Below are 12825 nucleotides of genomic sequence, written 5' to 3'. Positions count from 1 at the left end.
ACAGGCCACAGCAGTTTCACCTTCATGCTGGGCCTCAACATTGTGGTTAAATGGCAGACAGTGGCAGGGCTGTCTTAAAGCCAGGCAGGAGCGGGGAAGGCAGGGATCCAAACTGGCAGAGGGGCAAGCAAAGTCTAGCATGCCTGAGGGCTACTCGAGGGAGGAAGAATGAGGGGCTTCAAGTTATGGTTAGACAGTGGAGACTCCAAGAAAATTCTTTTTTTTTTTTTTTTTTGTCTCCCAGGCTGGAGTGCAGTGGCATGATCTTAGCTCACTGCAAACTCCACCTCCCGAGTTCACGCCATTCTCCTGCTTCAGCCTCCCAAGCAGCTGGGACTATAGGCGCCCGCCACCACGCCCGGCTAAATTTTTGTGTTTTTTAGTAGAGACGGGGTTTCACCATGTTAGCCAGGATGGTCTCGATCTCCTGACCTCGTGAGCCGCCCACCTTGGCCTCCCAAAGTCCTGGGATTACAGGCGTGACCCACCACACCCGGCTGACTCCAAGAAAATTCTTGGGACACGTAGGGAGGAAGCAAGCACTAACAGAGTGACAGAAATCACTGCTCACAGTTGCCCGAAAGCAAAGGATTCTGTGGGGAGCAGCACCATCTGCTGGCCAAAGGGAAGAACTGCCCCTGCTTCCCAATTCAGGCTGGTTGGCTGCAATCCCCAATGAGCCCTGGAGAGGAAGAGTTGGGGGACAAGGTGAAGGACCATGTGCCAAGGCGTGGGGGCACGTAGGGCCTGGCAGCCTCCCTGTGACACTCCAGCCCCGCCTGGAGATCACTCACACACCACTTGGCCCAGCATCGACACAAAGCCACCAGTGCAGTGCAGACAGTTTAATGCTCTCCACCTCCATCGCCATCACCGACCATCCTCCACAAGGCCCTCAGCACCAGGGCACCCTTCACACTGGAGCCCCAGACAGTGTGCACAAAAGCATGCCCCCACTAGCCTCACTTTCTCACCCAATGCCCAGGACTTCGAAGGCTGCCTTCTCACTTCTGGGACATCTACAGGCAGGTGGAAGAGAAGGCTTCTTCTGAGGCAGAAGAGCTGGAGTTCCAGAGGCCACAGAGTGAACAGACAGAAGGTGCTCTCTCTCTCTCGAGGTGAACAGGATGTGTATGGGGAATGACAGGGACAGAAGAGCTGCTAGAGGCAGGGGTGGAATTGGGTCAGATTTCTGACTTCTCCAGGTAAAGGGCCTCTACCAGGAGGCAGGCTAATGGTCTGGCATAACTGCAGCTCTGAAGAACAGCATGAAAAGCTGGCAGAATACACTCACACCTGACACCTCCTGGCCAACAGCACTACTCTACTCCCGTCAACATGGTCACAGTGTGGCAACTGCAAGATGACTCAGCAGAGCCTAGGAGGCAGCCTTCCCAAGTGGGTTCAAGCCGCTGCTCCCACTGCCCACCCCCATCAAAGGTGACACCCTCCTACAGCCAACTGAGCTGCTCCTCCTCGTAGCGCTGGGGGTCGATGAACGGCCGGTCAATAGAGCGGATCATCAACTCCCCACAGTACACACACTCAGCGGCCACCAACTCATCCAGGTCAGCCTTGAGCTGTTCCCGGCTGGGCCCTGCCGTGGCAGCCCCACCCTCGGCCTCCTTGGCCCGGGCAGAGCCCTTGGCTGGGGGTGGAGCGGCCCCCAGCTTCCTCTGCAGCTCCTCTAGCCGGGCCTGCTTGTAGGCTGGCAGGCCAGGTCGCACGGCCTGCAGCAGGCAGTCAGCATGGAACATATGGCCACAGAGGAAGAGGTAAAAAGGGCGGTTGAGCAGGGGGAAGTCGCAGGTGGCACATTTGTCCTGGGGCTCCACAGTGCCGTAGCGGCCCCGCAGCTCCTGCAGGTCTCGCCGGATGCGCTGGGCACTGGCTGTAGCCTCTTCCATCTCCCGCTGCAGCTCCTGGATGTGGTGGTTGTAGGCCTTAAGTGAGCTGCAGATCGCCTCCTTGAAGTGGTCGATGGTGACGAAATCAGGAAAGAAGGGCAGCACATCCTCAATCTTGAGCAAGGGGCAGCTAGCCAGGCAAGCCATGGCTGTCTGCACATCTTCCTCCTCCTGCACCACGTGCCGTGCGATCTTCAGCCACAGCTTCTTGCGCAATTCCTCATCCTCCTCGGGCAGGTCTGCACACTGCTTGGCCAGGTCCACGTCCACCTGTGGGGAGAGCAGGAGCTTTAGGGCCAAGCCCCTTCCTGCCCAGCATGGAGACTATGGGAGAGAGAGATGGCCGAGGAGAGACCCCGAGGCAGGATTCCCAGCACTCCCGGAAGCAAGGGGGCCTGCCCCTGCCACAGCTATGTAAAAGCTACTTAAGAGTAGTATGGCTCCGGCCGGGCGCGGTGGCTCAAGCCTGTAATCCCAGCACTTTGGGAGGCCGAGACGGGCGGATCACAAGGTCAGGAGATCGAGACCATCCTGGCTAACCCGGTGAAACCCCGTCTCTACTAAAAAATACAAAAAACTAGCCGGGCGAGGTGGCGGGCGCCTGTAGTCCCAGCTACTCCGGAGGCTGAGGCAGGAGAATGGCGTGAACCCGGGAGGCGGAGCTTGCAGTGAGCTGAAATCCGGCCACTGCACTCCAGCCTGGGTGACAGAGCGAGACTCCGTCTCAAAAAAAAAAAAAAAAAAAAAAAAAAAAAGAGTAGTATGGCTCCAATTTTAGTGAAGTTAGAAATCACCTGGGAGGCCAGGCGCAGTGGCTTACGCCTATAATCCCAGCACTTTGGGAGGCCGAGGCAGGCGGATCACAAGGTCAGGAGATCGAGACCATCCTGGCTCACACAGTGAAACCCCATCTCTACTAAAAATACAAAAAAATTAGCCGGGCGTGGTGGCGGGCACCTATAGTCCCAGCTACTCAGGAGGCTGAGCCAGGAAAATGGCGTGAACCTGGGAGGCGGAGCTTGCAGTGAGCCAAGATTGGGCCACTGCACTCCAGTCTGGGCGACAGAGCGAGACTCCATCTCAAAAAAAAGAAAAAAAAAGAGAAAGAAATCACCTAGGAAACATATTCAAAATACAAATTTTTGAGCCCCGCCCCCAGACATTCTGATTCAGTAAGTCCTGAGTTCAGGCCTAGGAATTTGCATGTTAAATAGCACTTCATGTGATGCTAAGGCAGGTGACAATTCATGGTTTGAGAAGTGTAAATCAGCACCTTCCTATTCTGCTAACGTGTATGTAGCAGGCACTGTTCTAAGTACTTTTCTTTTTTTCTTTTTGAGACAGAATCTCACTCTGTTGCCTGGGCTGGAGTGTGGTGGTACGATTTCGGTTCACTGAAAACTCCTCCTCCCAGGTTCAAGTGATTCTCCTGCCTCAGCCAAGTAGCTGGAATTACAGGTGCGGGTCACCACACCCAGCTAATTTTTGTATTTTTAGTAGAGACAGGGTTTCGCAATGTTGGCCAGGCTGGTCTCGAACTCCTGACCTCAGGTGATCCGCCCACCTTGGCCTCCCAAAGTGCTGGGATTATAGGCATGAGCCACCACACCTGCCCTGAGTACTTTTCTTTTCTTTTCTTTTTTTTTGAGATGGAGTCTTGCTCTGTCACCCAGGCTGGAGTGCAATGGTGTGATCTCAGCTCACTGCAACCTCCACCTGCCAGGTTTAAGCGACTCTCCTGCCTCAGCCTCCTGAGTAGCTGGGATTACAGGCGTGCACCATAATGCCTGGCTAATTTTTATACTTTTAGTAGAGATGGGGTTTCACCATGTTGGTCAGGCTGGTCTCAAACTCCTGACCCTGTGATCCGCCTGCCTTGGCCTCCCAAAGTGCTGGGATTACAGGCACGAGCCACCACACCCGGCCCTGAGTACTTTTCATACAAAGAACTTTATCACCCCTATGAGGTAAATGTACTATAACACTGACCCCCTTTTGTGGCCAAATAATCTGAGCACAGAGAGGTTCAGAAACTAGCCCAAGGTCACACAGCTTAGTAAGTGAAATGGCCAGAATTCAAATCTGACTTAACAGTCCAGCTCTTAACCTTCCTTCTCTGCAAGGGAGGCCAACACCCTCTAGCCACAGCCTCCCAAGCCCTTCCACATCTAAAGCTGCTGCTCTTTGGGTCCCTCTCCCAGCTGGAGTGAAGGTGCACTGGCTTACCTGCAGGGCCAGGTCCACAGCCTCCTCATACAGCTCTAGGACCTTGTAGACGTGCACACAAGCGCGGTGGTGGCCATGCTCAGCACAGAGCCGCAGCGCATACTTGAGGTCGTAATGCACCCGGTGTGGGCTGGCCCCAGCCTGCTCGAGATAAGCCAGCAGTGAGTCTGGCCGGCCACGGGCGTACAGCGACAGCAGGTAGTTGTGTATGGCCTGCTCAGTCTCCCCCAGCACGTTCACGCAGAATTCCATGTAGCGGATCGCCTGGCTCACCTGCTGGACCTCACCACCCTGACTGTAGTTCACCAGGGCAGGAATGAGTTGCCGAGCATCCAGCCGGCTGCCCAGCTCAATCCAGGCATCTACAAGCTGGCGGGGGATGTGACGGATGAGGATGGGTGAGAACTTGTAGAAGAGCTGGGGGTCGCGGTGGCGGGCGAGCACAGCCAGGGCCTCCTCGTAGGCCTCGTGCTGACAGTGGTAAGCTACCACCCGCTCATAGTCCTGCATGATCACTGCAAAGTACACCATGTGCTCTGTGTCCCCATGACTGGCGAGCAGCTCATGGATAGAGGCCCGGCTGGCAAAGAGCCACTCTTTGTGGCGGGGGCTGCTGAGGAAGGTACGAAAGCATTCCTTAGTTTCTCGGTAGAGGGTCAGGGCCTCTGGGTCACCCTGTAGAGCCCCAAGCCGGCTCAGGTAGAGCTCTGTCAGCCAGGTGGTCAGCAGTGTAGCCTGGGTACGCTCGGCTGCCTTCAAACTGGCCAGTTTTCGCTGCAGGAACTCAGCCAGAGCCTCCTCCTGTCGGGCTTCCAGGAACTTGAGGGCAATCTCCTCAAAGTAGCTCTGGGTCAGGGCATAGCAGCGTGCGCTCTCCAGGTAGCGACGCTGGCGAAAGCAGAAATCGGCCTCCCGGGCCAGGACCGTGTCCAGGCAGTCGGGCCGCTCTCGGCAATACTCTTTGGCCAGATCGAAGCGGTTCATGTCCAGATAGGTGCGCCAGACATCTCGGGCCTCCCGTTGCACATGGTAGCGGAAGACAGCCCGCTCAGTGTAGGCCCACAGCTGGCCTGTGGAGGAGTCCTTCACCATGTGCTTCAGCGGCCCAAATTTCTCCAGGAAGTGATCCCGCAGCACCACCTGCCCGGTCAGTGTGCACACTGCCTCCACCCGGTCTCCCAGCAGCAGCAGGAAGTGGAACTGGGTCAAGACGATGGCTAGGGGTGGGCTGGCCCCAGGCCCTACCCCCTCTGGGTACTCCCAGACTCGCTCCTCGCTCAGCAGAGAGTCAGGGCGTCCACAGTCCAATGCCCCATACAGCACACCATCCCCCATCATCCAGGCAAAGGCCCGGGGTGCGGAGCGCAGCTTGGGAGTGTAGAAGGCCAGCTCACTGTAGCCCAGGTTGCTGGGAAACTCACGGAATGGGGGTGGGTGGTCCGTGTAAGCTGCAAAGAGCCCTGAGAAACCCTGGGCCTCAGCCCCCTCTGCTGCTCGGCCTATGAACTGGAAGAGGCGCTGCCGAGTGGTGGCAATAACGAAGCTACGCCCGTCAGGGCCCCGCTCAGCCTCAAGGGAGCACACAGGTGCTGGACCCCCTTCTTCATTGAGCACGTACAATGGGCGGAAGTAGAGATCCGGAGCAGGGCCGAAAAGCCCACCTTCGCTCGCTGAGAGCTCTGCTTCAAAGATGTGGCCTTGGGCAGTCCCGACCAGGATGGGGCCTGTGCTGCTCTCGGTGCCCAGTGCCTTGTTCCAACCCACACTCTCCACCAGCTGCCCCTTCCAGCGTGCTAGTGGCCGTACCTTCTGTCCGTTTCGGTTAACGTAGAGGACCTCCGTGCTGCTCAGGGCAATCAGCAAGTGAGAGCCTGGAGTAGGGAGAGCATGGCACCCCAGTGGATGCTGCCATTCCCACTCTCAGCCTCCTCCTGGCCCCCACACCACCCTCAGAGCCCACCTACCCAGGCAGTGACTGACCAGAGGCCTCCTCCTCAGATTTCCACTGTCACTTACCAGTATGGTCAAGGAACATCTTGTGAACTTTTGCGTCATCTTTACGTCCCAGCTCCACGTGGTTGGGCTCACTTGCCTTGCCCAAGTCAATGCTGTGGGGACAAGCATCACCATCACTCTAGAGAAGGGAAGATCCTTTTTTGGATCATGAACCTCTTTAATAATCTGATAAAAGCCATAGACTTTCTTCCCTGAAATCTACATCTACGCATAAAATGCTGAATACAGGCCAGGTACAGTGGCTCAGGCCTGTAATCCCAGCACTTTGGGAGTCCGAGGCGGGTAGATTGCTTAAGCTTAGGAGTTTGAGGCCAGACCGGGCAACATGGTGAAATCCCATCTCTACAAAAAATACAAAAAAAATTAGCCGGGTGTGGTGGTACACACCTGTGGTCCCAGCTATTCCGGAGGCTGAGGTGGGAGATCATCTGAGCCTGGGAGGCAGAGGTTGCAGTCAGCTGAGACTGCACCACTGCATTCCAACCAACAGAGTGAGACCCTATCTCAAAAAAAAAAAAAAAAAAAAATTGCTGAATACAGAAGCTCTGCCTATGGAGTAGCCCTGGGCCCTACTTAAGAACTCTCTTGCCAGGTGCAGTGGCTCACACCTGTTATCTCAGCTTTTAGGGAGGTGAGAGGATAGCTTGAGCCCAGGAGTTTGAGACCTGCCTAGGCAATATAGCAAGACCATGTTCTCCACAAAAAGGGGGAAAAAAAAAAAAAGACGAACAGGCCAGGCGCGGTGGCTCACACCTGTAATCCCAGCACTCTGGGAGGCTGAGGTGGTCGGATCACGAGGTCAGGAGATCGAGACCATCCTGGCTAACACAGTGAAACTCCGTCTCTACTAAAAATACAAAAAATTAGCCGGGCGCCTGTGGTCCCAGCTACTCGGGAGGCTGAGGCAGGAGAATGGTGTGAACCTGGGAGGCGGAGCTTGCAGTGAGCTGAGATGGCACCACTGCACTGCAGCCTGGGCGACAGCAAGACTCCGTCTCAAAAAAAAAAAAACCCAAAAAAACAACAACAAACCCTCTCAGCTCTGCAAGCTCCCTCACCTTATTTTGAGAAATCACTAAGGAGAAGTTTTTCCTGTCTGCTCAAAAAATCTCCATTGAAGAATCAATCAGCCTTGGGGGAGAAAACCAAAAGATCTCCAGCGCATCTGGGAAGACAGGCAGGGATATCCCAGACCGCTGGGTAAGAAGGGAGCAACGAAGAGCAGCTCATAGTTACTGGCACTTTTGCATACCAAGCCCCATGCCGAAAGCTTCATCAGTCTAGTATTATCTCATCCATCCTGACAAAAACCTTGAGGAGTACTCCTGTTTATATTCTCCTTATGAAAGTCTTTCCAAAGTATATGCTTGTTCTAACTAAAGAATCGACGCAAAGATGTGTAAAGAATGACTTAATTTTTTTCTCAAACTCCTGTTATTCCCAACTGAGAAAACTCATGTTAACATCTTTTTTCATATTCATAACACAAATAGGGTGGTTTTGTTGCTGTTATTACAAAAATGCCTTCATATTGCATATATGTCTATGTGTCTTAATTTGTAAATAAATCATATTTCATGAACATCCCACTAGTCAATCGATACAGCTCTAACTGGTTTTCACCCCCAAACCCAGCTTTCCAGGATAACTCTTCTTTTTTTTGAGACAGAGTCTCACTCTTATCACCCAGGCTGGAGTGCAGTGGCATGGTCTCAGCTCACTGCAACCTCTGCCTCCCAGGTTCCAGCAATTCTCCTGCCTCAGCCTCCCCAGTAGCTGAGATTACAGGTGCCCGCCACCATGCCCAGCTAATTTTCATTTTCACATTTTTAGTAGAAACAGGGTTTCACCATGTTGGCCAGGGTGATCTGGAACTCCTGACCTCAGGTGATCCACCCTCCTCAGCCTTCCAAAGTGCTGGAATTACAGGGGTGAGCCACTGCGCCTGGGCTTTTTTTTTTTTTTTTTTTTAAAGAGATAGGAGTACAGTGGTGCAAACACAGCTCACTGCAGCCTTGAACTCCTGGGCTCAAGTGATCCTCTTGCCGCGGCCTCCCCGGTAGTTGGGACTGCACCACTACACCTGGCTAATTTTAAAAAATTTGTTTTGGTAGAGATGGGTGTCTCACTATTTGGCTCAGGCTAGTTTCAAACTCCTGATCTCATGTGATCCTCTTGTCTGGGCCTCCCAAAGTGCTGAGATTATAGGTGTGAGCCACCATCCCCTGCCAGGCCAGATTCTTGAGCCACCATGCCCTGCCAGGCCAGATTCTCAGCCACTACCCTGTATTGGTTCTCTTTGGAAAGGGATAGGATATTTCCTGAAAACTCCAAATTCACTGCTTTACCTGCCTGGAATAGAAGAAAGGCCCCGGGAGTTAACGGTCCCCAAACACCTCTCTAGTCCCTACTCCTAAGTTCTGTGAGCCCTGGATTACCGGAGCAGCGTATCCTTGCCCAGGCTCATGCAGAGCTGATTGCTGGAGACGACAAGACTGGTGATGCGCTCGGAAGGGGTGAAGTCAATGCGCTGCTTTGTGAAGATGGGCACTTCCTTCTCCAGCTGGGCATTCACATACCCTACAGGTAAGGAATGACAAGATTAGCTACGGAAGAGAGAGATGAAGCGTAAGGAGAGGCAGAAAAAACACCACAGTGCTCCTCGCCACTTTCCTGACATATTCCTATCCCCAGGACCTTGGTTAACATATAGTTTGATATCAAGTCGTTTGCTGGTCACCTTTACATTAGAGGTCTGGGGCTCTTTCCACACTCTGACAGCAGTGAGGGGGTGATTCTTTGAACCCTTAAGATGCTGTCACAGCATGATGTACCTGCTCCCAGCGGTAATGGGGCTGGGTGGGGGTGGGATGGGACTGGTGGTCTGGGCATTCTCCCTTATCAGGTCTTTGGCCCAGCAATCCCAGCTTAACTGAAGTAGTATAGCCCCATTCTCTTTTTTTTTTTTTTGAGAGGAGTCTCGCTGTGTCTCCCAGGCTGGAGTGCAGTGGCGTGATCTCGGCTCACTGCAAGCTCCGCCTCCCGGGTTCATGCCATTCTCCCGCCTCAGCCTCCCAAGTAGCTGGAACTACAGGCGCCCGCCACCACGCCCGGCTAGTTTTTTGTATTTTTAGTAGAGACGGGGTTTCACCATGTTAGCCAGGATAGTCTCGATCTCCTGACCTCGTGATCCACCCGCCTCGGCCTCCCAAAGTGCTGGGATTACAGGCTTGAGCCACCGCGCCCGGCCTATAGCCCCATTCTCTACCCCTCTCCCTGCCCATGCGGTAATGGGCCTCAGTGTAGAGTTGGCAAGTGCTGGGATATTTTGAGCACTGAATGAGGGTAAAGACTAGAGTGAAAGCAGCTGCAATTCGTTAACACTACTCACTGGAACAATTCCCCAGGGCCCCCTGTGCCCTCATTCTCCGGGAGACTCACTACTTTCTACAAAAAACGTCCCCAAACTCCAGGCTGCACCCAGCTATAGCCAAGGTCAAAAAGATTTAATCTCCATTTTCCCCTATTCCGCGACAGAATTCCCTCTGGGACCCTCCCTTCTTCCTCTGCAATATTCCGCCTTCACCAGTTTCTTTGCCCATTCCTTCCCTCCCACCTCCAGAAGAGGCCTGGTGGGAAAAGCATCAGCAGAAGCCGGGAGCCCATTCTAAGTTCTCCCAACAGCCCAACTGCGCCCTATAGGTGCGTACTTCCTTATCTGGGCCCCAATTCCCTCTCAAAAGGACCCTAGCGGTAGAGCCTAGATCACGCCGCTGCTCCCGTTGCTCTTTCAAACTTCGACTATCCACCAGCTGGGGGCCAAGAGAGCCTGAGGAGAATCAGGGGCCTAGACCCGGAAGGCATGGCCCAGGGGATGACCCCGAGCTCTTGGAGCTGCCCTCCCCGCTGCTCCCACGCAAATGCTAGGAGAGCTGAAAGGGGCAGCGGCACCCTCCTCTTCCTTACCCGAGTGGGGGATGCCCACGCTAGGGCAGCCGGGCTGCAAGACGGCCGAGCGGGACAGCGAGTTCTCGTACTCATCCAGGATGGACGCCATGGTGCCCGGCCTCTGGGCCCTTTGGCCGGGGTCTGGGGATTACAAAAGGGCTCCCCCCCGGGGTCCCCGTCGCCCCAGAATGGAAGCTATAACTCCCCAGCCTCTGACAGATCCTGGGAACCTGCAACCTTCGCCTCCTCTTTAAAATCCTGAGGATCCTCTTGCTCTTGCCTTATACAGCGAGATAATCGGGCAGTCCTCGCCCTTGAATCTGGCGCAGTCTTGCACCGTACTCCCCGCCGCCCCACCCCCAACAAAAGATCACAGGCTCCCTTCAGCCGGTCCCAGGTGATCCCAACCTCGCCCCGGCAGCTCAGCTGACTCCCGCCCCCGTGACGCGGGCCTAAAACGTAACTTCCGGGTTCTCAGAGCCCCACGTACGCTGGCGCACAGCGTCGCCCGGCCCGCCAGCAGAAAGCGAGAGGAGGGCTGCGGGCGGGGCGTGTGACGAGTGCTGCGGAACACAAGCCCCAGGACCCTGCTGCAGTTCCAGGCTTCGACACCAGAAGGCAATCCCGGCTTTCTCAGCCCGCCTTCCCCACCGGCCTCGCGCCGCCCAGCCCTGGCTTTCGTGCCCAGGCTGCCCTCCCTCACATGGTCTGTCCAGCCTCCCGGACCGGCTCCCGCTCCCGCCTCTCTAAACAGCCTCGGAGAACCTCCCGTTCCTCAATCCAGTCGCTGGCTCGGTCCCACCGTCACAGGGCACACACAGAGAAGTCCTGGCCACTCTTCTCCCTTACCCAGACGCCCCCCAGCTTCCAGGAGACGGCAGAGCTGGTGGCCAGGCTAGTGGGAAACCCTGTACCAGGAACCGCCCTGACCTGCCCCACAGTGGCTCCTTGGCTGAGGGTTGCTGGGCCGCTTCCATTTACTCATTTACCAAAATGTGATTGAGCACTTACTCTGTGCGGGACTTGGGCTGGGAGCTGGGGTCACAGAGATGAGGACAGACCCTCCCCGCCCTGGAAAAGGCAGCAGAGGCGCTGGACCCATTAAAATAGACCATTCATACTAGAAAAGCAAGTGATAGATTATCCATCAGGCGTTTGCTCCACGAATGAGCGTCCACAGTGTACCAGGCACTGTTCAGGCTCTGGGGACGCAGCCGAGAACCAGACGGAAAATGTCTCTGGCCTGGTGGGGCGTTCCCAGCGACGTGGCCACGGTGCTGTGAGAGTGTGGAGGAGCAGGGAACAAATACCTGCCAAGTCCAGCAAGAACGAGGGACAAGTGGGAGCAAGCGTGAAGGCGGGGACCACCCAGCCTGAGGTGGAAAGGGGAGCCCTCAGTCAGGGACCTGAGAGGGCTGGGGCGTGACTTTGGTTGAGTTTTCCTCTCCCACCTGCTTAGGCGACCCAGATGGAGTCTGTTCCCTTCTGGGGCCCATGGATTCTCCCTTGCTAAAGTGGAAGACTCTGGACTAGGGTCGCCACCGTCCTGGCTTTGCTGGGCGGCCCCCACCTAACAACTAACAGTATCCCTTTGCTCTCAGAAGTTTCCAGGTTTGCACCATACCTTTTGTGGTTGGGTTACTCTTGCTCAACTTTCTGGCCACATGCGGAGAACTGTGACTCTCAACAGCCCTACTGAGGGCTCTCTGGCTTGGAGGGGCACTAGCCCTGGGGCAGGTGACAAGTATGCCGTCCAGCCTCATTTCCCTTCGCATCGGGGTCCTGCTTCTCCTGACCAAGCCTGCAGCCTCAATGTGGCCTTCCCACCTGAGGTTGCCAGGTCCCAGGAGGGAAGTGCAGGAGCAGGACAATAGGCAGGAGGCTTCCTCTAAGAAAAGTGATCCCAGATAGGGAGCTGCCCTGCTCCATACGTAACACTTCACCCCCAGGTCACCTGCCATCTGCCCTCAGGTCTGGCAGGTGCAGAGGGCTGTCTCTGCCGCATAGAGCCCATCAGCAGCTGGAGGTCAGCATAGGAGTGCTGCCTTAGGGACACAGAGTACTTGCAGCTACGGCCTAAGGGTCCCCAGCACCCCCTTGTTTGGCTTCATTGCTCTTCGGGATGTGTGGGATAGGCCCTGGGTGGATCCTGTTTGTGGCCGACTCAGTACAGTCTCCCTCATGCGTTGATTACCACAGTACATCTCCACCTACTCATTCTTCAGTCCTTAGGCTGGACTTTGGATTCTTTGAGAGCCACAGAATCAGTGTGGCAGTTACAATGAGACAGGTAAGGGATGACTGCTAGGGCATCAAAAGAGAGGATTCCTGTGTGGAAGCAGTTGAATTTGACCCACGACTTGAAGTGCATGTATGATCTCCAAGGGCAAGCTGTATCTCTTATTCCTGCCCAGTCACTTGCTAGCTGTGACACTGCACAGTTGATGCTCTTAGCTTCACTTTCCTCATCTACAGAGACAAATACCTACCTAGTAGGTCCGTGTTGAGAAGTAAATGAGGTGATCCATGTGAAAGCTCACTGCTATAGCATAATGCCCAACATGGAGCATGTGCTTAATAAACTCTAAATGTGACTTTCATCTGACAGTCTCTCTCAAGTCCTCCTCCTCCCTGAAGCCTCTCTGGATCCCTCAGAACTTTTTTTTTTTTTTTTTTTTTTTTTTTTTTTTTTTGAGACGGAGTCTCGCTCTGTCACCCAGGCTGGAGT

The 12825-nt window shown here is 54.8% G+C and overlaps 1 protein-coding gene across 1 annotated transcript; it reads right to left on the bottom strand.

The window, feature by feature from the left end:
• Window positions 1–981: 981 nt before the first annotated feature.
• VPS18 (VPS18 core subunit of CORVET and HOPS complexes) lies at window positions 982–10433 on the bottom strand. Its single transcript, NM_001257653.1, is given in 5 exon segments — window positions 982–2177; window positions 4134–6004; window positions 6150–6241; window positions 8588–8729; window positions 10116–10433. Coding segments are annotated over 5 exon segments (2922 nt in total). The 5' UTR covers window positions 10207–10433; the 3' UTR covers window positions 982–1451.
• Window positions 10434–12825: the final 2392 nt, after the last annotated feature.

The sequence above is a fragment of the Macaca mulatta genome, chromosome 7 (genome assembly GCF_049350105.2).
Source record: "Macaca mulatta isolate MMU2019108-1 chromosome 7, T2T-MMU8v2.0, whole genome shotgun sequence".
Lineage (NCBI taxonomy): Eukaryota > Metazoa > Chordata > Mammalia > Primates > Cercopithecidae > Macaca > Macaca mulatta.
Note: the sequence above shows the minus strand (reverse complement) of the source record. Positions and strands in the feature narration are given on the sequence as shown.